This window comes from Protopterus annectens, chromosome 8.part0 (genome assembly GCF_019279795.1).
Source record: "Protopterus annectens isolate FY-2018-M chromosome 8.part0, PAN1.0, whole genome shotgun sequence".
Taxonomy (NCBI): domain Eukaryota; kingdom Metazoa; phylum Chordata; order Ceratodontiformes; family Protopteridae; genus Protopterus; species Protopterus annectens.
This window is the reverse complement of record NC_056741.1, coordinates 405,916,392-405,943,127: the sequence shown is the minus strand read 5'-3', so window position 1 is coordinate 405,943,127 and position 26,736 is coordinate 405,916,392. Positions and strand designations below refer to the sequence as shown.

Here is a 26,736-nt window from a genome sequence, read left to right as displayed (position 1 = left end):
TATATATATACCATACATAGCACAATCCTTTCCTTGTATATGGTGTGTATAACTCTGTTATTTTCTTTAAACACTAAAACCTTCTCAATTTGTAAAGATAACTTTGTTATCTTTAAGGTTCTTTGTACTCGTTACATCCACTCTGTCCTCTCATGTTTCACTATACTGTCTCTGCGTCTTAGTATTTAGCTATATAACCTGATATTATACACACATATCTATCGATATATAGATATCTATCTATATTTATATATATATATATATATATATATATATATATATATATATATATATATATATATATATATATATATCCCCTTTCAAATGTTGAATGCCCACTTGGCAATGTCAGAATCTCGGGACCACAAAAACGAAAGTTCATTTACCTGAAAGTTCAGATGATTGACATGTAGAATATTGAATATGGCAAAACAAACGGTAAGTCAGTATTCAGAAGTATTTTGAAGGAGATATATGGAATGTGGTTAAATAGTGTGCTGTATCTTTAAGGCTTTGTAATGAGGATGTAAAGACACATGACAGAAGTAACACTGAAGCTGCTGGTTTCACTGGAGATGCATTTGGACATTAAGCAGTCTTCTTCTTCTTTCGGCTGCTCCCGTTATGGGTCGCCACAGCAGATCATCTGTTTCCATTTCTTCCTGTCCTCTGCATCTTGCTCTGTCACACCAACCACCTCCATGTCCTCTCTCACCACATCCATAAACCTTATCTTAGGCCTTCCTCTTTTCCTGTTACCTGGCAGCTTCATCCTTAGCATCTTTTTCCCAATATACTCTGCATCCCTCCTCAGCACATGTCCAAACAAACGTAATCTTGCCTCTCTGGCTTTGTCTTCAAACTATCCAACCTGGGCTGACCCTCTAATATACTTATTCCTAATCCTGTCCATCCTCATCACACCCAGTGCAAATCTTAACATCTTCAACTCTGCCACGTCAAGCTCTGACTCCTGCCTTTTTGTCAATGCCACTGTCTCCAACCCATGTAACATAGCTGGTCTCACTACCCTCTTGTAGACCTTTCCTTTCACTCTTACTGGTACTCGTCTGTCACAAATCACTCCTGACACTCTTCTCCACCCACTCCATCCTGCCTGTACTCTCTTCTTCACCTCTCTTCCACCCTCACCATTACTCTGAACTGTTAATCCCAAGTACTTAAACTCATCCACCTTCACCACCTCTACTCCCTGCATCCTCACCATTCCTCTATCCTCCCTCTCATTCACACACATATATTCTGTAGTCCTGCTGACCTTCATTCCTCTTCTCTCTAGAGCATATCGCCATATCTCCAGGGTCTCCTCCACCTGTTCCCTACTCTCACTGCAGATCAGAATGTCATCTGCAAACATCATAGTCCATGGGGACTCCTGTCTGATCTCGTCTGTCAACCTGTCCATCACCATTGCAAATAAGAAAGGGCTCAGAGCTGATCCTTGATGTAACCCACCTCCACCTTAAACGCATCCGTCACTCCCACCGCAGACCTCACCGCTGTCACACTACCCTCGTACATATCCTGTACCACTCGTACATACTTCTCTGACACTACCGACTTCCTCATACAATACCACAACTCCTCTCTAGGCACCCTGTTATATGCTTTCTCTAAATCCACAAAGACACAATGCAACTCCTTCTGACCTTCTCTGTACTTCTCCATCAACACTCTCAGAGCAAACATCGCATCTGTAGTGCTCTTTCCTGGCATGAAACCATACTGCTGATCACTAATCATCACCTCCCTTCTTAACCTAGCTTCCACTACTCTTTCCCATAACTTCATGCTGTGACTGATCAATTTAATCCCTCTGTAGTTACTACAGCTCTGCACATCACCCTTATTCTTAAAAATCGGTACCAAAACACTTTTTCTCCATTCCTCAGGCATCCTCTCACTTTCCAAGATTTCATTAAACAATCTAGTTAAAAACTCCACTGCCATTTCACCTAAACACCTCCATGCTTCCATAGGTATGTCATCTGGACCAACAGCCTTTCCGTTCTTCATCCTCTTCATAGCTATCCTTACTTCCTCCTTGCTAATCCACTGCACTTCATGATTCACTATCCGCACATCATCCAACCTTCTCTCCCTCTCATTCTCTTCATTCATCAACCCCTCAAAGTACTCTTTCCATCTGCGCAACACACTCTCCTCACTTGTGAGTACATTTCCCTCATTATCCTTTATCACCCTTACCTGCTGCACATCTTTACTAGCTCGGTCCCTCTGTCTAGCCAATCGGTACAGGTCCTTTTCTCCCTCCTTAGTGTCCATCCTTTCATACAACTCTTCATACGCCTTATCCTTAGCCTTCGCCACCTCTCTCTTTGCCATGCACCTCATCTCCTTATACTCTTGTCTACTTTCTTCATCTCTTTGACAATCCCATTTCTTCTTCGCCAACCTCTTTTTGTGTATACTATCCTGTACTTCTTCATTCCACCACCAGGTCTCCTTGTCCTCCTTCTTCTTTCCAGATGTCACACCAAGCACCTTTCTAGCCATCTCTCTTACTAGCACTGCTGTAGTTACTGAGCTATTCGGTAACTCTTCACTGCCACCCAGTGCCTGTCTTAACTCTTCCCTGAACATCACCTCACAATTACCCTTTTTCAATTTCCACCATTTGATCCTTGGTGCTGCCCTCACACTTATCCTCCTCTTCTTGATCACCAGTGTCATCCTACAAACCACCATCCTATGCTGCCTAACTACACTTTCTCCTGCCACCACTTTACAGTCTCCAATCTCCTTCAGACTGGCCCTTCTACATAAGATATAATCCACCTGTGTGCATCTTCCTCCACTCTTGTATGTCACCCTATGCTCCTCCCTCTTGTTAAAATACATATTCATCACAGCCATGTCCATCCTTTTCGCAAAATCCAGTACCATCTGACCTTCTGCATTCCTTTGCTTAACACCATATCTACCCATCACTTCCTCATCCCCTCTGTTCCCTTCACCAATATGCCCATTGAAATCTGCTGTTTGGACTTTAAGCAGTAAGATAGAAAATGAAGAGGCAATAATTCACAGGTATGTTTTGAATTTAGAACGTGCTATTTACATAGAAAGATATTGTTGTTGTAAGGACATACGTGTTTGTAGATGCACAGAGTATCCATAGTTTACCATTTTGTTAAATGTAGTGCAATCTTGGAGTTGGCATATGTAATTTGTGGGGTGGGGGGTACAGGCCCCCTGCAAAAGCATAGGACTGGAAAAATAGCTGTAGTTTTCCATTGGTGTAGAGTAGGGAGGTTCCATTTACTTTTTGATAATTGATATTATGGGAGTCGATTTTGTAAAGTTTTAGGGATTTGAAGTTTCATTTTCGTGTTCTTGAGATTGTGACATTTGATCAAGTGGGCATTCAACATTTGAAAGTAGATCCATATATATATATATATATATATATATATTATATATATATATATATATATATATATATATATATATATATATATATATATATATATATATATATATATATATATATATATATATATATATATATATATATATATATATGGGTCCACTTCAAAATCCTGACTCTCAAAATTCAAAATACTGACACCAAAATCTCTAAAGCTCAAAATACTGAAGACTCAAAATACTGAAACTCAGAATACTGAAAACACATAGGATACCAACACTTATTATATTCCAGCACAAGTACATACTGAAACAAATAAAACACAAACCTGTATTACTCTTTTCCAAGTATAAGCGGGGGGGGCAAGCCCCCCTGCACCCCCGCTGTGGGGGGCAAGCCCCCCCACACCCCTTGCTACTTAAATATATCAACTCCAAGAGGCACTTTAGTGTAGTGAAGTGCAATCTTGGAGTTGATATATTTAAGTAACAGGGGTTGTGGGGGGCACAGCCCCCCACATGGGGTTGCAGGGGGGCTTGCCCCCTGCCTATACTTACAGAAGAGTAATAGGTTTATGTATGGAGTTCTGCTGCAATATAGTTGTGTTGCTGTACTGTGTTTTTTTTTTTTGATATTTTGAGTTTCAGTATTTTGAGTTTTCAGTATTTTGAGCTTTAGAGATTTTGTTCTCAGTATTTTGAGTTTAGGGATTTTGAAAGTCAGTATTCTGAAGTGGACCCATATATTTACACCAAAGGATAAAGGTAAAAAAGGTCACACAGACAAACCATTCAGTAAAAACTCCAAGAAAAAGTCAGCTAAGCTAGTCTTTACTGTGTAATACCTTAAACATCCTGTAGTGGATGCCCATAGGATATTCGCACATGAATCTTTAAGCACATACTGGTATTTCCACTATATGGCTTCTAAATGCCCATAACTTTTAACATTTTACTATTTAAATCTTTACTGGTACATTCAGGCCAATAAAGCCAACACCCACTAGCTGTAGACATGGCAGCTTTCACCATTTTTCTGAACTTATCAACACAGCATAATTGGATTGTTTGGCTATACTTTGGAAAAAACAGAGCTTAAAACTAAGCCTGATGTCCATAAACATTAAGGTGCTTGCAAAATTTCCTAAATAACATCCAATCCAAAAGGTAAAAAGGACTCACAGACAAACCATTCAGTAAAAACTCTAAGAAAGACCCAGCTAAGCTAGAGTCTTCATTGTATAATACCTTACTTGTAGTGGACATCCATAAGATATATGAAACTGACCTCTTAAGGACATAACCAGTGTTTCAGATACACAGCTTCTAAATGCCCATGTCTTTTCACTTCCTAAGTCTTTACTGGTGCATTCAGGCCAATTAACCCAAAACTAAAAAAGTTGAAACCCTATCATATTGCATTTTCGGGCTGCTGTTCCTAAAATGTGGAAGGATTCACCTTAATAGTTGCTAAAGTGCTCACAGAAGGCTACCTGCAAGCAATTTAGCATGTTGTCTAGCATCTACCCCCACCAACAAACTATTGCTTTAACTCCAGTACTGTTATGTTACTAGATCTTCTGTCATTAATTTATCAATCTTAAATATACAAAAATATGCCACACCCCAGATGCATAACATATTATTTATGCAAACTTTTCTATTCCTATATACCTGTTATGTCATTGTCTATACTCTAGCAATATAGAAATATTTTGGGTCTATATTAGAACATCAAAGTTTCAAAACTTCGAATGTTGTAATATCAAACCCTATTCAGTGAAAGCTGAAAACATCGAACATACAGAACAGCAAATTTTTTCCTAGGGAAAAAAATTGCTGTTCCAAAACCCATACACACAACACAAGCACACCAAACAAACAGCAATCCATACACATACACCTAAAATCTTACACCTAACCCTACAGTAAACTATACACATACCATTAACTATTCACTTACCTTAACCCAAACCCTAACCCTAAGGTCCGTCACTTTCGTACACTCACCTCACCCGCGCCCTCACCCTAACTCACCTAACCTGCCCTAACCCTCACGTCCACACAATCGCACACATACCTAACCCGCGCCCTAACCCTAACTCACCTAACCCGCCCTAACCCTCACGTCCACACAATCGCACACATACCTAACCCGCACCCTAACCCTAACTAACCTAACCTGCACTCAATCGCACACTTACCTGAACCTGACCCATAACATTCCACCACAGCGCTGAAAATACCGAAGCAACAGAAACGGACAACCAAATTTTTTTCCCTAGAAAAAATTAGGGTTTCTGTTGCTTTGATATTTTCAGCTTTCGCTGAATACGGTTTGATATTAGAACATTCGAAGCTTTGAAATTTCGATGTCTAATATAGACCCCAATATTTTGAACAGATGACTTTCCAGATTGTAGTGCATGCAGCACTCCAATTACACTCAGAAAATGGCTAAATTATATCCTGGTTCAACACTGATATAGTGCAAGACGCAACCTTAACAATGCATAGAGGGGTACTTAACAGCACCACCAACTTACTGTTGACATCATGCCTACACTAAAAGCAGACAGGGCCAACCAGAAAAAAGCAGCAGCAGTACATGAAATGATTTCATTTCAACTCCCATTTCTGCCTACTGTTTGCCGAAGTACACATACATTTTAAATTGAACTGCTTCCCTTAGACAGGAAATAAGTAAGGACATAAACCACTTCCCCACTACTTTACCAGCTTTCAAAGCTGAAACAACACATCGCTTTTGTTGTTGCTGTTCTTTTGTTTTTTTAATCTAATTTTTGACTATCTAGTAGTACATGGAGACGATAAATCTTCATGCACTACCAAGAATTACGGTCGGATCTCTGACTGTAACAAAGAATTACATGTTCTCGACATGAATGCCAAGATTCACTTCTCAAGCTTCTCTCTCGAGGTGAATTTCTTGGTATCCATGACTTGAACACATAATATGATTGTTACAGTCAGTGACCCAATCATAATTCTCTATGAAAGCATTTTTTCAATGTTAACATGTACAGTATATGCTATTGCAACCTAAATGCTCCTTACATCTAAACCCTACTGTTATGTATTATAAAGCTAAAATACACTACTCTGCATATACTTCTGTAATACATGATGGGACTTGTAGTTAATATTTATCTTTGGAAATTTTCTCTCCAGGACATTCCTGTGTGTTTTACCATTTATTAAAATAATGCGTAAGTAAATGCATGTCCTTTTCTAGCTGATAATATCCATCCAAAAATATGTAAAACATATTATTATCAATGAATCATGGGTGTAGAGGACAAGGAAACACAAGGCCAGGGAAACACAAATAATTTAACGTCTTACCTGTATATGTCCAATGTGAACCTAGAAGGCAAAAAAATACAAGTCAAACCAGTTCAAAACAAGAAGAAAAACACAATGAGTGTGTGGCATAAATCTTCCTCAGCTCTCGACATGTACTAAATTACTCATTTGAAATATAAATATCCTATAACAGTTTTGTCATTTAATCAGTTAAAACTATAACAGGTGTTTTCCAACAGGTGCTATACATGTATGTCATTTCTGACTTGAATATTCTGTTCAGATTTTGTTGCCTGATGTAACATCTTTTAGTCTTGTACCCATAACAGTAATATGTCACATATATTTAGTGTACAGTTAAGTGTGAAACTCTCTTCAATATGCAATAAGTTAATTTGAATGAGATTTAAAAGGCATATGTGTAAATATGTTATACTAATAACTTTGTTGCTGACAGCAGAAAATTAGTTAAGACATTCTAGTAGTTTACAATCAAAATGAAATATGCATGGTCTCCAGTATTAACATCTACATGATGTCTTTTATCTGATGCTGTAGTTTGGTCTTGGTAATCTGTCTCATTATTTTTGCAGTTAATATTTATTAATGAAAATACAAAGTTATGTATAAAGCGCTGGAAGAACTATTTCCACAAATACTTGAAACAAAAATTGTCAGTTACATCAAAATATGGAGAAATCACATTTAACCTGTGAAACAGTCAGAGAGTCTAACTCTAAGTTTATATGTCTGCCACAGAAGGTAAGCGAGTGCATTATGTTCCTACTGTAATCCTATATGTTAAGAAAGTATTAGAGGAAATTAATGTCAGGAATCAGTGGCCCCGATTTTTCATTTTTACGTGTTGGTGCACCTTTAAAGATAATAAAACATTCATACATCATTTAAGTTGATAACATGTCTGGGCTTTAGCAGCCTGTTATTTTGCACACAGTCATGTTTCACATAGTATGACAATTCTGTCACTTTTGTTTGCATCGAATTCCATTCTCTGTCTGCTTTAAAAGGGGTTTGAAACTATGAAAGTAAACTTGTTAGTGGCTCAACAGGAAGCACAGGTGGTATAACAGATCAGAAGGCTATAGGTGCTATTCCCATCCCAGGTGATTGCATTTGTTATTAATTACTGGCACTACAGTGCAGCATGGGGGATGATCCACTCCTAAGTGTGTTGTCCATTTGGATAAAATGATAAACCTAGTTCTTATTTCTCTGAATTGGTAGTAGCTCAGGTGAATGTGAGATACCACGGTATATACAGAAAACAGTAGGGGTCCTTTATTTACATACTTCTTACCATACAAAAAAGTACAGCTGTATAAGTAAACTTACCATAACAGTAGAAGTTCAAATGATCACTGCTGCTGTAGCCTATATGGATTATATCCTGCCAAGGACATAACAGCCAGCTAGCTTTCAAAGCTTCAGGACACCTTTCTCACATGCAAACCTTTAGTCAGCTTGAGCTGACCTGACTAAAACCATAGGTTTGGGTGCCAAGCCCTTCAGAGCTTCTATACCAACAGAGAAAGGGGGACTGAGCCCTGAAAGGATAATACTAGGAACAACAAAAAATAAGTACTCCCACCCTCACCTAAACAACAATACAACTTATAATCTTGGTTGTCTTTTATATGCTTAAATAGTGAGTTTGTAACATCCTTCTTTTAATGTCATACAAATGTTTGTATATTCTGTCCCTAAAATTCCTTTCCATTTTTTCAATGTAAAAGACAGGGCACATTTTACAACTTTTTTTACACTATTTAATTGTGTTGGCAGCTTAAAACGTATGCTTATAGTTCACTTGCTCTCAGCCTGCTATTCCTATTTTAATGTTACAAACTTTTAGTTATGTACTCACCATAACTTCAGATGTTTGGGATCCATCTCGCCTACATTCTGACTGATGGGTTCGGAGCCGATCCCTCGGCTCCGACTCGGCACGCTTATGCCAAAGAGCGAAGTCTCTTATTGGCTGAGCTTACTATATCCCAGGATGCACCACTACCAGTCCCCCAGATCTAGTTTGTCCGCATACATACACAGACACACACGTTGCTTATATAACATCGTCAGATGAAACAAGATAAAAAACAGTAGAACTCAAAACCGTTCAATCTCTTCTGACCTCCAAGGCAGGGGGAAGGAGGGTGGGTATTAGGAATGTAGGCGAGATGGATCCCAAACATCTGAAGTTATGGTGAGTACATAACTAAAAGATGTTATGTGATCCTATCTTGCCTACATTCTGACTGATGGGACAGCGTCCCTAGCACCTGAATCCTGGGTGGCTCACTGGAAAACACTCCTGAGTACCGTGGAACCAAATGGTGCTCGCCCTTTAGATGCCACATCCAATTTATAGTGGGAAATGAAAGTGTGCGGGTTGGACCAAGTAGCCGCAGCACAAATCTCAGAGATAGCGAGCTTGGAATGAAAAGCAATAGAAGTAGCCATAGCTCTGGTAGAGTGAGCTTTGATAGATGTTGTAAGTTGCTTATTTGAAGAGGAATAAGCCTGAGTTATGCAATCTCTAATCCATTTGGAGATAGTAGATGACGTGAGGGTCAGAACCGATTTATTAGCTGAAAAGGACACAAACAACTGGTCCGTTTCGAATCTGTTGAGTCCTATCTAGATAGAAGCGCAATTGCCTGTGAACATCCAATTTATGGAAGGTGTATTCTGCTTCATTTGAGAATTTTGGAAAGAAAACTGGTAGCTCTAGAGATTGTTGGAGACAGAGATTAGAACAAACCTTTGGAACAAAGGATGGATTAGGCCTAAGTGATACTCTATCCTTGTGAAAAATCAAGTACGGTGGTTTGATAGATAGGGCTTGAAGCTCTGAAACTCTTCTTGCAGAGGTAATTGCAACTAAGAAGGCAGTTTTCCAAGACAGATATTTTAACTGACACGTAGCAGCCGGTTCAAAAGGGGAAGATGTTAAGGCACGAAGTACCAAATCAAGATCCCACGGGGGCGCAGGATGAAAAACTGGGGGTCTTAACAGCACAGCACCTTTAATGAAAGTTTTGCATAATCTGCTGCTCATCAACGGTGGGTCCATGGATTCGTGAAATTTGGAGATAGCTGCTAGTTGGACTTTAATAGTAGAGACTGAGGATCCTTGAGTAAACAAGGATGTTAAAAATTTCAAGACCTCTGGTATCAGGGCAGTGATAGGGTCTAAGCCCCTGAGTTGAGCCCAGATAGCAAACCTCTTCCACTTACTGAAGTACAATTTCTTAGTGGTGGGTTTGTGGGCTGAAGATAAAATGTGAATAACTTCCGGGTCTAAATTGTGATTTCTGACTAAAGTCGGAAGTGGAGGAGCCAAGCTGTTAATTTCAAAGTGTGAAGGGACTGGTGTTGTCATCCCGACTGATGAATCAGCAGGTCCGGAGTTAGATCCAAAAACCAAGGACCGTCCAGAGCATGTTTCTTTAGGTAGGGGAACCATACCTGACGAGGCCAGTCTTGAGCAATTAGTATCATTGTGGACCCCAATTGGGAAGCTTTCTGGATGACTTTTGGGAGGAGTGGAACCGGAGGAAAGGCATAAAGTAGCCCTGCTGGCCAAGGTTGGGCTAGAGCATCCGTAGCTGCCTCCCCCTGACGTGGAGTCAAGGAAAAGAACCTTTTGCACTTTGTGTTTTGTGGTGTTGCAAACAGGTCGCAGCACGGAGTCCCCCATCTTCTGAAAACCTGAGCTGCTACTGTTTCGTTCAGGGACCACTCGTGAGGAGAGAGAATCGTCCTGCTTAATCTGTCTGCCAAAATGTTGGATTTCCCTGGAATGTGGGTCGCTACCAAGAAACGGTTGGTAGCTACAGCCCATTCCCACACCCTCATGGCCTCTCTGCAAAGGGGGTAAGATCTGGTCCCTCCTTGTTTGTTTAGATACCAGACCACCGACATGTTGTCTGTGTGGATGGCTATAATGCCTTGAGGGAGAAACTTGTGGAGGGCCTGTAGGGACAGAAGTACAGCCCTCATTTCCAATACATTGATATGGAGAAAGGTTTCATCTGGAAGCCAAGAACCCTGAACTAACCTGCCCAGACAATGCCCCCCCCACACCCTGTCTGGGAGGCATCCATTGTCAGGGTGGCCACCGGAGGGGGGGATAACAAAAGGTCTTCCCTGATTCAGATTGGATGACTGAAGCCACCAGCGGAGGTCCCGTTTGCGTTCTGTAATCAGTATGAGATGATTGAGGGAGATTCTGAAAGACCATTGTGTCGATAACAGCCACTGAAGAATCCTCATGTGCAATCTTGCCAGTGGAACTAGGAGAACCGTGGCAGACATCGAACCTAAAAGTTGCAGGACCATCCTGGCTGGGGATTTGGATCTTGGAAGCAGGGCTTGAACTTGACCTTGTAAAGTTTGAATCCTTTCGATAGGAAGGAAGACACGCATCAATTTTGAGTCTATCTCTGCTCCTATGAATCTTATGCGCTGAGAGGGCAGCAAGACAGACTTTGACCAATTGAATGTAATTCCCAGGGAAGCACCCAGGGAGATGGTGACTTTGAGGTTGTCTATTAGTAGATGCCTGGTGGTAGCAGTCACGAGCCAGTCGTCCAGATAGGGAAACACTTGGAATCCGAGACTCCTCAGGTGAGCAGTCACTACTGCCAAACACTTGGTGAACACCCTGGGGGCTGTGGTGAGACCAAAGGGCAGTGCACAAAATTGGAAATGACTGTCTCCCAGGCTGAAGCGCAGATACCTCCTGGACGCCTGATGTATCGGTATGTGATAATAGGCGTCCTTGAGATCTATGGAGCACATCCAAACATCCTTCTCCAACAATGGGAGAATGGATTGTAAAGTGACCATTCGGAATTTGGACTTCATGACGGACTGGTTAAGTTTGCTGAAATCCAATATTGGTCTCAGGTCCCCTGTCTTTTTTGGCACTAAAAAGAACCTTGAGTAATTTCCGGATCCGATCTGGTCTGTGGGGACCGGTTGGATGACTCCTTTTTCTAGCAGCTTTGAAGCTTCTGCGGCTGCGATTTCCCTTTGACTGGGTGGTGGGTCCGGGATTTTTTTGGACGGTGGGGGTGAGTGTGTGAAGGGAACGGTGTAACCTCCGGCAATAATCCGAAGCACCCATCTGTCCTGAGTGATAGACTCCCAGGCTTTTAGGTGCTTGGCAAAACGGCACCCGACTGGCTCCGGAGCAGCACAGCCGGGCAATCCCTCATGAAGTGTGGGAGGCTGAAGAGCCACAAAAGGACTCGCGGTCTCCAGAATTGCGGGGCCCTCTGCCGCCTCTGGGACGGCGTCTCCCAGAAAAATTTCCCCGTCCTCTGCCTCTGGAAGGGGAATCTTCCTGCTGTTGAGGAAAAACTTCCGTGATTTGCGGAACCACATCTTCCCTCCTCCTTTAGCCTTGGGATAAGGCCGAAAGGGAGTGGAATAACGTGCACCTACGGCAGATAAAGTTTTTCCCTCTTGCTCACAGCGGGTAAGGGTGTCCTTTACCTTAGGTCCAAACAAAGAGGACCCATCAAAGGGAGCGTCGGCGAAGGAAGACTTGAAGGCCTCCGCGAAATGACACAAACGGAGCCAGGCTTGTCTCCGTGAGAGCCACGCCTGTGCCTGCCGCTCTGCCCGCCCTTCGCCGCATATGAAATGAGCCTCATGGACGAGTTAGAAATCGAGGTAAGGATAGCCAACTGAGAGCTAACCGACTGGGCTAGCTGCTCAGGTAGGTTACCTGAGAGGGAATCTGACAGCTCCTTGACCAGATCCCTCTGTAGCCTGGTAAAATGTGCCAAATAATTCAGGGACCGTAGTGTAAAGGCCGCTGAAGTCAGGGTGCGCTTCCACCAGTCCATGCTCCTAGACTCCTTATTAGGAGGATGGACGGACGTTGAAGCCTCTGCCACGTCCTGTTGTGTAGCAGATGCCACCACCATGGCATCTACAGCCACGCCTTTTGTCAAGAACTCCTTCTCGGGTGGGGCAGACAAAAATTTGTTAGGCGAGAAGGCACTGGTTCCACAGTATCTGGATGTTCCCACGCCCTCCGACAAACCAAATCCAGGAGCTCGTCGAAGGGCGGAGACACCCAGGAGGCGGAGGGCTGAGCCCCAAAGGCCTTGAGAAGCACTGACACATCAGCAGAAAGGGGTTTGGATATCCAGCCGCCTCGTTGCTTAAGGATCTCTAAAATGTCTGCGAATGAGACATCATCCGAGGGCGACTTTGGGGACCCCTCCGCATCATCAAGATCAGTGTCCGATGTAAGAGACTCGGGGGAGTCCACGTGCTTCCTCTTGCACGATCTCTTCCGTGAGGCTCCTCCGAAGACAACTCCGAAGAACCCTCAGGAGGAGGGGAACCCCCAGTGGGGGTAACCTCAGGCCCCGGGGCTCCGCTGCCTAGGGACAGGGGAACTGCCAAAGACCCAGTCTCCACGCCCAGGGAAGGTGCCGGTAAAGCCGTAGAGATGGCCGAAGAAGACTTGGCCAAGGCACTCCTCATAGCTCTGAAAGCCGGACCCCCAGAATCCTGGGAGTGTCCGGTCCCTGGAGCCATGATAGCAGACGGAAGTCCCGCAGCCGAAGCACCGAGAGGGAGGCTCGGAACCGACAGCATAGGTCCCGAAACGTCACCCCCGGGTCCGGCCGAAGAAGTCCGCGTGCCAAACTCAGACCCGAAGGCCGGGGTTGGAGTAAGGGTCGGAGCCGACCCTAGGATCTCCACCGGCTCCAACAGCACCTGCTCCGACGGAGCCGAAGCGGTCGAAGGAGGAACGGCAATGGAGTGGGCTATCGGCTCCGAAGCCAATTGGGTCGGAGCCGAGACAAATTTTTGAAAGACTGGGGACTGGAACAGTCTTTGGAGCACCCTGTCTATGTCCGAATCTGACATCCTCGATGACCTAGAGGAGACTGAACGGGTTCGAGTTGGCCTCTCCAATGGCCCCAAGGGGCTAGGGGACCGGCTCCGAGGCGACTCGATAACTATCGGCGCCGACGGAATACACAAACCAGTTTCCATCGGTGCCGAGGAGGACTTAGGCGCCGAGGAGGAAGTGTCTGAGCGGACAACCTTCATCGGCTCCGAGACCAGTGGAGCCGATGAAGGTGACCCGCCTCTCGATGCCCCAGCCATCGGCTCCGAAGCCAAAGGAGTCGAGACTGGAGGCATCGAGGCAGACCGTTCTGCCCTCGGCTCCGAAGTCCTTGGAGCCGAAGGAGAAGCCTGCCTATGTCTTTTGGCGGTCGGGTCCGACGGACTGGTCGGAGCCGACGCCCTTTTCTTTTTAGCAGGAGAAGGAGAGGATGCTAAAGCTTCTTCAAAGGAGGGTTTTATAAGGCCTTTCAATATAAGCTTATTTTTCCTCTCTTGGAGGACCCTCGAGGAAAAAGCGTGACACGCTGCAGGACTCCTGCAAATGTTTGGCGCCCAAACAATATACACAGAGAGAGTGGTCATCCGTGATAGACATCTTAAAACTACATTTAGTGCATTTCTTGAAGCCCGAAGGCCTAGGAGCCTGAGACATTATAAGTAAAGCTGAGTAACTCTCTCACAGACAAAACTTTGTTGAAATAGATTGACCCTACAAAGATTAACTTGCCGTACACAAAGATAGCCCGCAATTAAAATAAAGGCCAACTGCAGCTGAATAAATGTATAAGGGATCCAAGAACTCCTAAGGTTCAAAAGGGATTAACAAACTGGAAAGGCCCTATGGATGAAGGGAGCCTGTAACCAGAACAAACACCAATCACACACAAATTTTCCACAAAAAGTTTCCAAAACACACACAAGCACAGAGTATGTTAAAACAGCTTTTTGTTAAAGAATTAGCAAATTTCTGACAGAAAAAGTTAGTGAAAAGACACTACTTAGCTCAGCCAGCTCGAGACCACGTCTTTGCTAGTTAGCGGCAAACAAGATCTGGGGGACTGGTAGTGGTGCATCCTGGGATATAGTAAGCTCAGCCAATAAGAGACTTCGCTCTTTGGCATAAGCGTGCCGAGTCGGAGCCAAGGGATCGGCTCCGAACCCATCAGTCAGAATGTAGGCGAGATAGGATCACATAACATCTTTCTTTATATGTCTTTTTATAGTGATATCTCCTTAAATGAAAGGAAGGGTATTACCTAGAAGTTATAAATGATGTCAGTCAGTATTCTGATGAAGTCTCTGGAGAGGGTAAAGATGAAAGCACTTAACAGTTTTTGTACATTAAATTTGTTTCTTTGGTTTTATCGGTCATGTTTTTTTTTTTAATTTAAGGATATTTGCTGTCTCCACCAAGTGATTTCTCTTCTGATATCCCAACAGAACTGAGATTTGGAAAGATAAAGGATGTTGGTGATGAGAACAAAGACACTTCAGATACCACTCTGTCTTTCTCATGTGGAGTCTTGACAGGGGTATCATGAAAATCAAAGATACCATGAGACCCAAAATCCTGAAGTATTCCCTTACAGTGACCAATGTCTGAGAAGAAAACATTAGACACAGATCTAGATATAGATCTATTTTCTTCCCCTGGAAGAAAAGCTCCTGAATTGAAGCATCTAGATAACATCCCAAGACCACAAGCCTATGCAGAGTAAAAAAATACTTTTGAATGTTCTACTGGAATCATATCTTGTGTAAGAGATCTCTCACCCAAGTGAGAGATTCCTGATACTTTGAAAAAGACTAATCTTTAAAGATAAGCAAGTAGTCTAAATATGGAAAATGTGGATACCCTGTAGCCTGCAATGATCTATAGCTGGAGCTAGAACACTCTTGATCCAGTGGAGAGTCCAAAGGATAAGGCAGGGACTGATAATGTGATCCAGCCACACAAAACCTTAAGAAATGCCTGATATCTGCATGAATAGGGAGGTGATGATAAGCATTTTTAAATCTAGTGTGGCAAGGAAACTTGAATGAAGAAGAGGTAAAAAGTTGTGATGAGACATCATTTTGAACTTGGGTATTACCACAAATAGGTTTAAGAAAGAAAGATCCAGAACCAGTGTCCAATCATTTTCTTTCTTTCTTTTACACTAAAAACATACAGAATAAAAACCTTTTCCCACCTGGGAAGGAGGAACTGGTTCTATCACTCTCTGGAACAGCATGTGATGAAGGACAGGTGGAAATAAAAGAGTCTGGTCTGGTGGATGAGTGATTATCCCCTGGAAAGGAGGAAATTCCTCCCACTGCCTTCTGTAACCTTGATGAATAATCTTTAGAACTAATTTTTCAGAAACTGGTGCCACAGAGAAAAGTGGGAATTCAGACTTTCTGGAAGGGAAATGGGGCGGCTGGGGTGGGAGGGGGAAGTGGGTCTCTTAAACAGTCATTCTGACTTATTGGAATGTCCTTGGTTTTGGAGGTTCCAGAATTCTTTTTGGAACTTCCTTGCCATTTCTTCTTAAATGTCTGTTTACCAACATTTTGTTGAGACTGTTTATTTTGTTTTTTACCAAAACTGGATGAAGGGTTAGAGAATCCCTTAGACATATTTGAAATAGGAGGCCTGAAAAGTCTTAGACATTCCCTGTATTGACATACCCGTTTAAGTACTAGTGGTTACAGCCCTGGAAGAAGTATCAACAGCCATACACAGAGTCATACACACACTGTAAACAATGAGTAGTGACTTGTACAATAGAAGAAGCGAAATTATTTAAAGTAAATTCTTCCTCACAAGAAGAAAATGCAGACAAAACATTCCTCATGCTTTCACAGTTAGTCAGAACAAACTTTAACATATGAGCCTGACAATTCAAACTTCTGAAAATCAAAGTTACAGAAGCATATACTTTCCCCATACTTATCAGTAATCTTCCCGTCCTTATCAGAAAGAGTAGGATTGGAATTAACTAAATGTTTAGCAGCAGTGGGATTACCTACCTATAGTTCCTTGGTCAGGTTTGGGAAGAGTGAACAAAAACTTAAAAGAGTGAAGAACTTCATACATCCTATCTGCCTTTTTAGGGGCAGCAGGCTGACTATCAGGAAAATTGCAGGCAATAACACATTCATCCACAAAAGATGACAGAACTGGAGGAATGGGTAGAGGTTCTGGAAATTCCTTCTGTAGCAGCTCACAGTGTTTTCTGAGCATCTGAGAAACCTTAGTCTTCTCCCACAGAAAACACTGGCACATTCTGGAACTAGTATCAGAGAAAGAGAAACCCCCCACAAGGAGAATCAGAGACTGGACACAGTTGTTCTTTTCTTTAAGATGCAGTGGCACAGTCAGACCTCTTTAATTTATTTATGAACTAACATCCATGGATCTGCAGATTGACTTGCCATCTTTAATACCAGGATGATCAGAAGACTGGCAGTCAAATCTCCTTATGATGCACTTGGATGTGTAACTTAATTCTATACCCTGCAGTGCAGCATGGGAGAGGGGATGTTATAATCTTGAAGTGTTGTCCAGCAGATAAGATGTTTAACTAAGGTCTCATCTGCCCAAGTTGTTAATTTATGTGCATATTAAAGATTCCATGGCACGTATCCCAAGAAAAGCTTGAGACATTTTTCTTTAAACCATAACTTAGAAAATGCAGCAAAAGAAAACATCAAACATAAATGTATAGAACTACAAGGAAAAACCACGGAAACGTATACAAAATAAAAAGCAGCGAAACCAGAAGCAGAACACAGAACCAACTCCACAGAAATAGCGTAACCAACAAGTTTTAATATCCGCTTTCGTCCTTAGACTTCCTCAGAATGAATGAAAGCATTTAAAAACACATTTAAATACAAAATAAGTTAATCCCAAATGTTTGGTGATTGGTCAAGTAATAATCCAATTAATACAAACGTTACTAAATAATTAATCTGAAGCAAAAAACCTGTTTCATAAGAATAAAGAAGAAATAGAAACATTATCCTTGTTTATACTTAACATGTTATTGTTTAAAAAACATTTAATATTGACTGCTTCGTTTAAACCTGGAGCTTGGTCAGCAAAAAGTTTAATCTGCCACCAGGTCTCTCTTTGTTCGACCAACTTTTTAAAATCCCCACCCCTCAGGTCAGAATGGACCACCTCTAATACAGAAAATAAAAATTTTTTAAAAATTCAAACAATTTACAGAATGTTTAAAAAGGGCACTGTTGTCATTACTAGTCTTGATGTTATAAACATGTTCCTTAATACGGGTATGCAAGCTTCTAGTAGTCATCCCTATATAAAATGCGGGGCATGAACTACAAAGACATATATAAACTACCCCTGTGGTCTTACATGTAACATATTCAGGAACTGGGAAGGTAAGGTCTATACCCTCAATCGAAATAACAGGTCCTTTAGCTATAAATCGACAAGTACTACAGTTATTACATGGAAACATACCTTTAACGTTTAGAACCCTGTTATTTTGGTTAAAGGGCTGTTGTTCAAGAGCTTTTTTAACATTATAAGTGTTCCTGTAAACAAAAAAAGGTTTGTTACCTAACACCTCATAAAAATCTGAATTTCCATGAATAATTTTCCTATTCTTCGTCAAAATGTCACGAATCTGGTTATTGTCAATGCTCATGTCCAATGAACAAACTAGCTTATGGTGACTCTCCACTATATTGGGAACCAAATTAGATGTTGTAATGTTCACGTCATCAAGTATAGCCTTATAATTTGATTGCCTTTTTGTATATATGTCATTGATGATAGAATTTAACAAGGGTAAATGATACCCTCTAGAAAGAAATAAACCCTTAATAAACTCAAATTCCACTGATAAATCATCATCCCTAGTGGTCATCCTACAAGCACGGATGAACTGCCCCTTGGTATGTTTAATAACGTGTGTTGGATGCACTAGTGTAGTGCACATAACTATTTGTAAAGTTTCCTTTCGATGGATTTTACTGAAATCTCCCTTCAAAGCTATCCCACCAAGATGGACATCCAAAATTAATGGACTTTCCAGAACAGCCTAAAGTAAATTGTAGAAGCCCCAGTGCCATTTAACTTATTAAGAAATTGTTCCACTGTTACATCATTCCCTTGAATGATAAATAAAAGATCGTCTACAAACCGACAATAAAATAAAACTTGAAAATCATTTTTAACTACACTTAATATAGTGTCCTCCCACCAGGACATCACCAAGTTAGCATAGGTAGGCGCTGGCGACCCCATAGCCACACCTCTTTTCTGTCTGTAGAAGGTTTTCCCAAAAAGAAAAAAATTGTTTTGTAACAATATTTCAATAAATCTACAGATAGTAGAGATTTGTCCTGTTCTGAAGTTTTTATTTTTACTCAGAATACAACGGATTGCTTCCACCCCGTCCTCGTGGGGAATACAGGTAAATAAGGAAATAACATCAAGTGTAAAAATGATGTGTTTATCTGGGTCAAAAATCTTGGTGACAGAACTCTCCTTAACTTTTTCAAAAGTGCCAAGAATCTTTAAGAAGAGTCAAATTCAGACACTAATGGACTTAATATGGCATCAATAATGAGAGCTATCCTTGTAACGAATGGGGAGCAGAAACTATAGGAAAGGTGGATCTAATTGATTCTTATGTGTCTTGGGAATTCCAAATAAAATACCAATTCTGGGTTTATCTATAAAACAAAAATCATAAACTTCTAAAGTAATTTCACCTGACATTAGGGCATCATACAAAAAAGAATGAATTAATCTTTCCTTTCTCCTAATGTCAAACAGTGTAACAATTTCATACTCGTCGTGATTCTCTAGTAATTTTAACATTTTAACATTGTATGATTCTTGAGACATTATTACTATGTTTCCACCTTTATCACTTCTCATGAATCTGGTGCTGTGATTCATGTTTCTTAACCTATTGAATGCTTTCCTTTCATCAATAGTTAAATTGTGTACTGGCCTGTCTTTTTTCCTCAAAGAAGAATGTAATTCTTGTAAACAAGCTTCTTCATAGATTTTTAATGTGTGGACCAATGGAGGGTTATAGTTAGAAGACTTAATTAACTTCTTATTGTGACATGAAACATCATGTAAAATATAAGAAAGATTTAATCTCCGGGTAAATTTCTTAATATCAATAGTGGTCTTACATAAATCGGCCTTCCTGGTAGGGACAAAATTAAGTCCTAACCTAAGAATATGTAATTCATGCGGCCCTAGTTCAAAGTCAGTCAAATTAATAATATCAAAATTAATTAGTTTTTCTTTTTCTTTTGTCAATTCTCTTCCCCCGAAGAGTTGGAATTCATAAATGTCCTGCTTCTGGTGAAAACTGTCTTCTTTGTCACCGGAAGTTTCTTGCCTAAAAAAGTCTTGTTGCCCAAACCTGTCGAGTTAGCTTCGCTCAAAAGGTTGTCAGTGTTCTGTTTATTAACAGCGTCGTTTTCAGATTCAGAGTCGAAATCAGCATTGTTAGATAAAAAACAATTGTCGTTTTCTAACAAAAATTCTTTATTGCCAAAAGATGTTGCCTGGCATTTTTCTCTAGTGTTTATAAAAGATCAGAAACTTTGGCCAATGTTAATTCAACTGGACGAGTTATGGCTGCTGTTAACAATAAAAATGTTCCAGTTGATAATTTTAAGGCAGCTTTAGCAACTGGCCAGGCAACATCTTTTGGCAATAAAGAATTTTTGTTAGAAAACGACAATTGTTTTTTATCTAACAATGCTGATTTCGACTCTGAATCTGAAAACGATGCTGTTAATAAACAGAACACTGACAACCTTTTGAGCGAAGCTAACTCGACAGGTTTGGGCAACAAGACTTTTTTAGGCAAGAAACTTCCGGTGACAAAGAAGACAGTTTTCACCAGAAGCAGGACATTTATGAATTCCAACTCTTTGGGGGAAGAGAATTGACAAAAGAAAAAGAAAAACTAATTAATTTTGATATTATTAATTTGACTGACTTTGAACTAGGGCCGCATGAATTACATATTCTTAGGTTAGGACTTAATTTTGTTCCTACCAGGAAGGCCGATTTATGTAAGACCACTATTGATATTAAGAAATTTACCCGGAGATTAAATCTTTCTTATATTTTACATGATGTTTCATGTCACAATAAGAAGTTAATTAAGTCTTCTAACTATAACCCTCCATTGGTCCACACATTAAAAATCTATGAAGAAGCTTGTTTACAAGAATTACATTCTTCTTTGAGGAAAAAAGACAGGCCAGTACACAATTTAACTATTGATGAAAGAAAAGCATTCAATAGGTTAAGAAACATGAATCACAGCACCAGATTCATGAGAAGTGATAAAGGTGGAAACATAGTAATAATGTCTCAAGAATCATACAATGTTAAAATGTTAAAATTACTAGAGAATCACGACGAGTATGAAATTGTTACACTGTTTGACATTAGGAGAAAGGAAAGATTAATTCATTCTTTTTTGTATGATGCCCTAATGTCAGGTGAAATTACTTTAGAAGTTTATGACTTTTGTTTTATAGATAAACCCAGAATTGGCATTTTATTTGGAATTCCCAAGACACATAAGAATCAATTAGATCCACCTTTTCGGCCTATAGTTTCTGCTCCCCATTCGTTACCAAGGGATAGCTCTCATTATTGATGCCATATTAAGTCCATTAGTGTCTGAATTTGACTCCTTTCTTAAAGATTCTTGGCACTTTTGAAAAAGTTAAGGAGAGTTCTGTCACCAAGATTTTGACCCAGATAAACACATCATTTTTACACTTGATGTTATTTCCTTTATTTACCTGTATTCCACCGACGGGTGGAAGCAATCCGCTGTATTCTGAGTAAAAATAAAACTTCAGAACAGGACAAATCTCTACTATCTGTAGATTTATTGAAATATTGTTACAAAACAATTTTTTTCTTTTGGGAAAACCTTCTACAGACAGAAAAGAGGTGTGGCTATGGGGTCACAGCTGCCCCTCTTATGCTAACTTGGTGATGTCCTGGTGGAGGACACTATATTAAGTGTAGTTAAAATGATTTTCAAGTTTTATTTTATTGTCGGTTTGTAGACGATCTTTTATTTATCATTCAAGGGAATGATGTAACAGTGGAACAATTTCTTAATAAGTTAAATGGCACTGGGGGCTTCTTACAATTTACTTTAGGCTGTTCTGGAAAGTCCATTAATTTTTTGGATGTCCATCTTTGGTGGGATAGCTTTGAAGGGAGATTTCATAGTAAAATCCATCGAAAGGAAACTTTTACAAATAGTTATGTGCACTACACTAGTGCGCATCCAACACACGTTATTCGTAACATACCGAAGGGGCAGTTCATCCGTGCTTGTAGGATGACCACTAGGGATGATGATTTATCAGTGGAATTTGAGTTTATTAAGGGTTTATTTCTTTCTAGAGGGTATCATTTACCCTTGTTAAATTCTATCATCAATGACATATATACAAAAAGGCAATCAAATTATAAGGCTATACTTGATGACGTGAACATTACAACATCTAATTTGGTTCCCAATATAGTGGAGAGTCACCATAAGCTAGTTTGTTCATTGGACATGAGCATTGACAATAACCAGATTCGTGACATTTTGACGAAGAATTGGAAAATTATTCATGGAAATTCAGATTTATATGAGGTGTTAGGTAACAAACCCCTTTTTTTGTTTACAGGAACACTTATAATGTTAAAAAAGCTCTTGAACAACATTCCTTTAACCAAAATAACAGGGTTCTAAACGTTAAAGGTATGTTTCCATGTAATAATTGTAGTACTTGTCGATTTATAGCTAAAGGACCTGTTATTTCGATTGAGGGTATAGACCTTACCTTCCCTGTTCCTGAATATGTTACATGTAAGACCACAGGGGTAGTTTATATATGTCTTTGTAGTTCATGCCCCGCATTTTATATAGGGATGACTACTAGAAGCTTGCATACCCGTATTAAGGAACATGTTTATAACATCAAGACTAGTAATGACAACAGTGCCCTTTTTAAACATTCTGTAAATTGTTTGAATTTTAAAAAATTTTTATTTTCTGTATTAGAGGTGGTCCATTCTGACCTGAGGGGTGGGGATTTTAAAAAGTTGGTCGAACAAAGAGAGACCTGGTGGCAGATTAAACTTTTTGCTGACCAAGCTCCAGGTTTAAACGAAGCAGTCAATATTAAATGTTTTTTAAACAATAACATGTTAAGTATAAACAAGGATAATGTTTCTATTTCTTCTTTATTCTTATGAAACAGGTTTTTTGCTTCAGATTAATTATTTAGTGACGTTTGTATTAATTGGATTATTACTTGACCAATCACCAAACATTTGGGATTAACTTATTTTGTATTTAAATGTGTTTTTAAATGCTTTCATTCATTCTGAGGAAGTCTAAGGACGAAAGCGGATATTAAAACTTGTTGGTTACGCTATTTCTGTGGAGTTGGTTCTGTGTTCTGCTTCTGGTTTCGCTGCTTTTTATTTTATAAATGTATAGAACTACTTAGTGCAATAATATAAACAATATTAAGTACAAGAAGCATTCAATGCTGTAATTAAAGCATATGCTATTATTTTCGTAGGATCATGGGATCATAGGAAGTTACTAGGCTATTGGCCCTGAGGCTTATAAGCCTAGCCAAGAGTTTACTCATGTTTAGACAAGTCAGCACCCAATACCCCTGTCCAGTAGGGATACGGGTGGAATCCCAGAGGTGTGATTTCTGTTTCCCATCCAATTATCCAGGTTGTGCTTTAAAAGGTGTAAATCGATACTCTGCTTGCTGTGGAGAGGGAGTCTATTCCACAGATGGAGGAGTCTCTGGGATACAAATCTGTCCCTCCAACAAGTCATGTTGATGTCACAGACCAGGCTGAGGCCGCGTGTGTGGATTACTCGAGTGGAGCTTGACTTGCAGATATGCAGCAGTCTCATCAAGGCAGGGTCCGTGATAGCCTTGTATGCCAGACAGAGGTCACCTTTGAGGAGTCAGTATGAAATTGAGTGGAGGGATAGGACTTTTAACTGTTTATGGTAGATGTTTGAGGCCCTGGATTCTCCTGGTGAGGATCCTCTGTGGTCTCTCCAGCTGCTGCATGTGCTTTGTGAGGTACATGCTGAAAGGGGCATTGTACTCAATAATGGGCCTTATAAGGGAAGAATACAGGGATGTTATGACCTCCTTGTCCCTGGATGAGATACCCTTACTTATGAGGTGGGCCATGTAGAAGGGTTTCCGTACAACGGAAGCAACATGGTGGTCAAAAGTCAGGTTGCTATCAACCTGGGTGCCCAAATCCCTCACTCCTGATTGTGTGCTTAGGACGCTGTTATTAATGTGATAATTTGTGGGGACGTCACTCTCCCCAAAGGGAATGATGATGCATTTTTTGATATTCAGCTTGAGGCCATGTTTCTAGCACCAGTCATTTGTCTCAGTGAGATGAGACCCTCTTGGAGGATGCCACATCACTAGAGGAATTGATGATAGCACCCAGCTTGCAGTCATCTGCAAACTTGGTCAGCCATAGCCCACTGGTTTTGGCCTGCACCTCAGAAATGTATATCCCTAATAACAGAGGCCCTAAGACCAATCTCTGGGGTCCTTCGCTTGTCACGGATCTACTGCTTGACATTGCTTCCCCTATTTTGACTAGGTAGGTTCTGTCAGTGAACGAGTTTGCTACCCATCTCATAACATATGGATTGATGCCTTGTTGAGAGAGTTTATCTATTATGCCTGAGTAGGGAAGAGTGTCGAAGGCTTTGGCCAGGTTAAGGTAGGTGGTGTGCACCATCTTCCCCTCGTCCATGGCTTTGGTGAATGTCTCAAAGAAGTCAACCAAATTTAACAGACATGACCTCCCCTTGATGAAGCCAGACTGTGTGGGATTGAGTGTTTGGAGGTTGCCAATGTCCTTATTAATGAGGTCCATGATAATCCATTCCATGGCCTTGCAGATCAGGTTAGTTAGCTGACTACTGATTAGCTAATTTCTCAGATCGGTGTATGCTCCACCTTTGTGCAAAGGGATGACAGTGGCTGTCCTACACTCAGCTGGGATTAACCCAGTACTCAGGCTTTGGTTGAATAGGGCACTTAAGGGTGCTGCAAGTTCCTGCCCGAGTTCATGTAGGATGCAGCCTGGGATGTTATCAGGTCCCATGGAAGCTGCGTTCTTTGCCTTTGAGAGAGCAGTGATGACCTGTTCCCTAGATATCAGGGGAAGGGGGCTGCAACTGGGGATGTCCTAATTTACTGATGGAGTGATAGAGGGGTCAAGTTTTCAATTAATCTGTCAGCCAGCAAGTTTGCCATATCTAAGGCATTTGTATATGTGGTGTCCTTGACCACCAGTTCTGAACAGATTTGGGTGCTTCCTTTGAGGTTGCAGACATATGTGAAGAAGGCCTTATGATTGTCTCTAGTAGATGTGGTCAATTTGGACTCATACTTTGCTTTAGAGGATTTCACTAGTGCTCTTATTTGCTTGTTCAGGCTACGGAAACATTGCTTCCAATTGAGCACCTGCTCCTTCTTGGTCTTGGACAGCAATTTTTTCTTTTTGTTATAGAGTCTATTTATCACAGATGTCCACCAGACAGGTGTACTCTTCCTTGCGGAGGATGATTTAGCCCTGTTGAGTATTCCTGATTCCATGCATATCTATAAATGATTGTATAGTGCTTTGGGGTAGTTTTGTATATTGGTGCCAGTTCCTACAGAGGGTGAGGGGGCTGTGAAGCTGTTTATACCATCCCTCAGGAGGCTGTAATCAGCTTTGGAGTAGATTTTGTCTGACCCTGGTTAGAGGGGGGTTGGAGGAGATGGCGACTTCAAAAGTGACCGCTTTATGGTTGGATCTTACCAGGGTGGATAATACTGTAGGGATGCTGCATTGGTTACGCGTGTTGGTTAATACTAAGTCCATGATATTATGAGCTCTTGTGGAGGTATTCGTAGTGGAGTTTCCCACAAAAGTATTACTTCTTTCCACCTAACAACTATGGTACTTGAAAAAATACATTATCATACCATTTGGGAAGTTAAAATACCCCTGCAAATTACAACATCAACAGCACACCCCAAAGAATAGACTTAGAGGTGAGAGATCTAGGTACACTTTTATTTTATTTATTGAACATTTGTTTACTGGAAAAGTCTGACTGGGACAGAGGCCATTTTCAGGGGAGGCCTGAGGAGAAATGCTCCAGAGGCAGATGGATAGTAGCCTGAACTTTGACCACTATGTGCCCACAATGGTGACGATGTTCTTCTATGTAATATGATTTATAAGTAAAGGTATGGCGACCAGATCCAAGGAAATTAAAGTCCTGCTGTACTCAGCTCTTATTAGACCAATAATCGAGTAAAATGCACCATTTGGCATGTACTTGACTAGACACTTACAGCAGCTGAAGTGACGTCAGAGGTTCCTCACAGAGAAAACGCAGAGCGTAAACAACATGTCCTATGTAAACAGACTAAAAGCCCTATCCCTTTATTCTGTCTCCTACTGAATATTAAAGGGTCGCCTATCCCTGACCTACAAAGCAATCATAAATCCAGCCCTGATGGAGCTGCTACACATCCACAAGTCAAACAGCATGAGGGTCACCCCATCTAGGGAACAAAACTTAGTCAATGACTCAAACTAAACATGCTGGAGAGACAGATATGTGTCTCAGAGATTGCCCCTTGTTTGGAACAGGATTCCTATTCATGTTAAGCAGAGCTCTTCCCTGGCTCTCTTCAAATGCAATTTGGATTAATGGATGGGGAATTGCAAATTCACACCTGGGGTAGTGCCTATGTCCCTTATGGACAGGGGCAGTCTGTAAGATACTCAAGGCATAGGCACAAACCCATGCCATCCTCTTGCCCCTGAGGGCCATATATCAGGTAAAATTGAGTTGTACTGGCTAGGCTTGTTAGGACTCTTAAGCTGCTACCTAGTAATTTCCTGTGAACCTAAAATCCTATGAACAGTAATTCAAATACTGTCACTGAGATCATATAAGATATATTTAATCACTACTGATACCACTTTCCATGTTGATTTATTAATCCCAT

At 40.9% G+C, this 26,736-nt stretch overlaps 1 protein-coding gene across 1 annotated transcript in view; it reads right to left on the bottom strand.

The window, feature by feature from the left end:
• CA14 (carbonic anhydrase 14) overlaps window positions 1–26,736 on the bottom strand; it is a 449,592-nt gene that overhangs the window by 404,892 nt on the left and 17,964 nt on the right. The window contains exon 2 of the mRNA XM_044079914.1: window positions 6,778–6,798. Within this exon, the coding sequence (XP_043935849.1) occupies window positions 6,778–6,798 (21 nt within the window). The remainder of the gene's footprint in view (window positions 1–6,777; window positions 6,799–26,736) is intronic.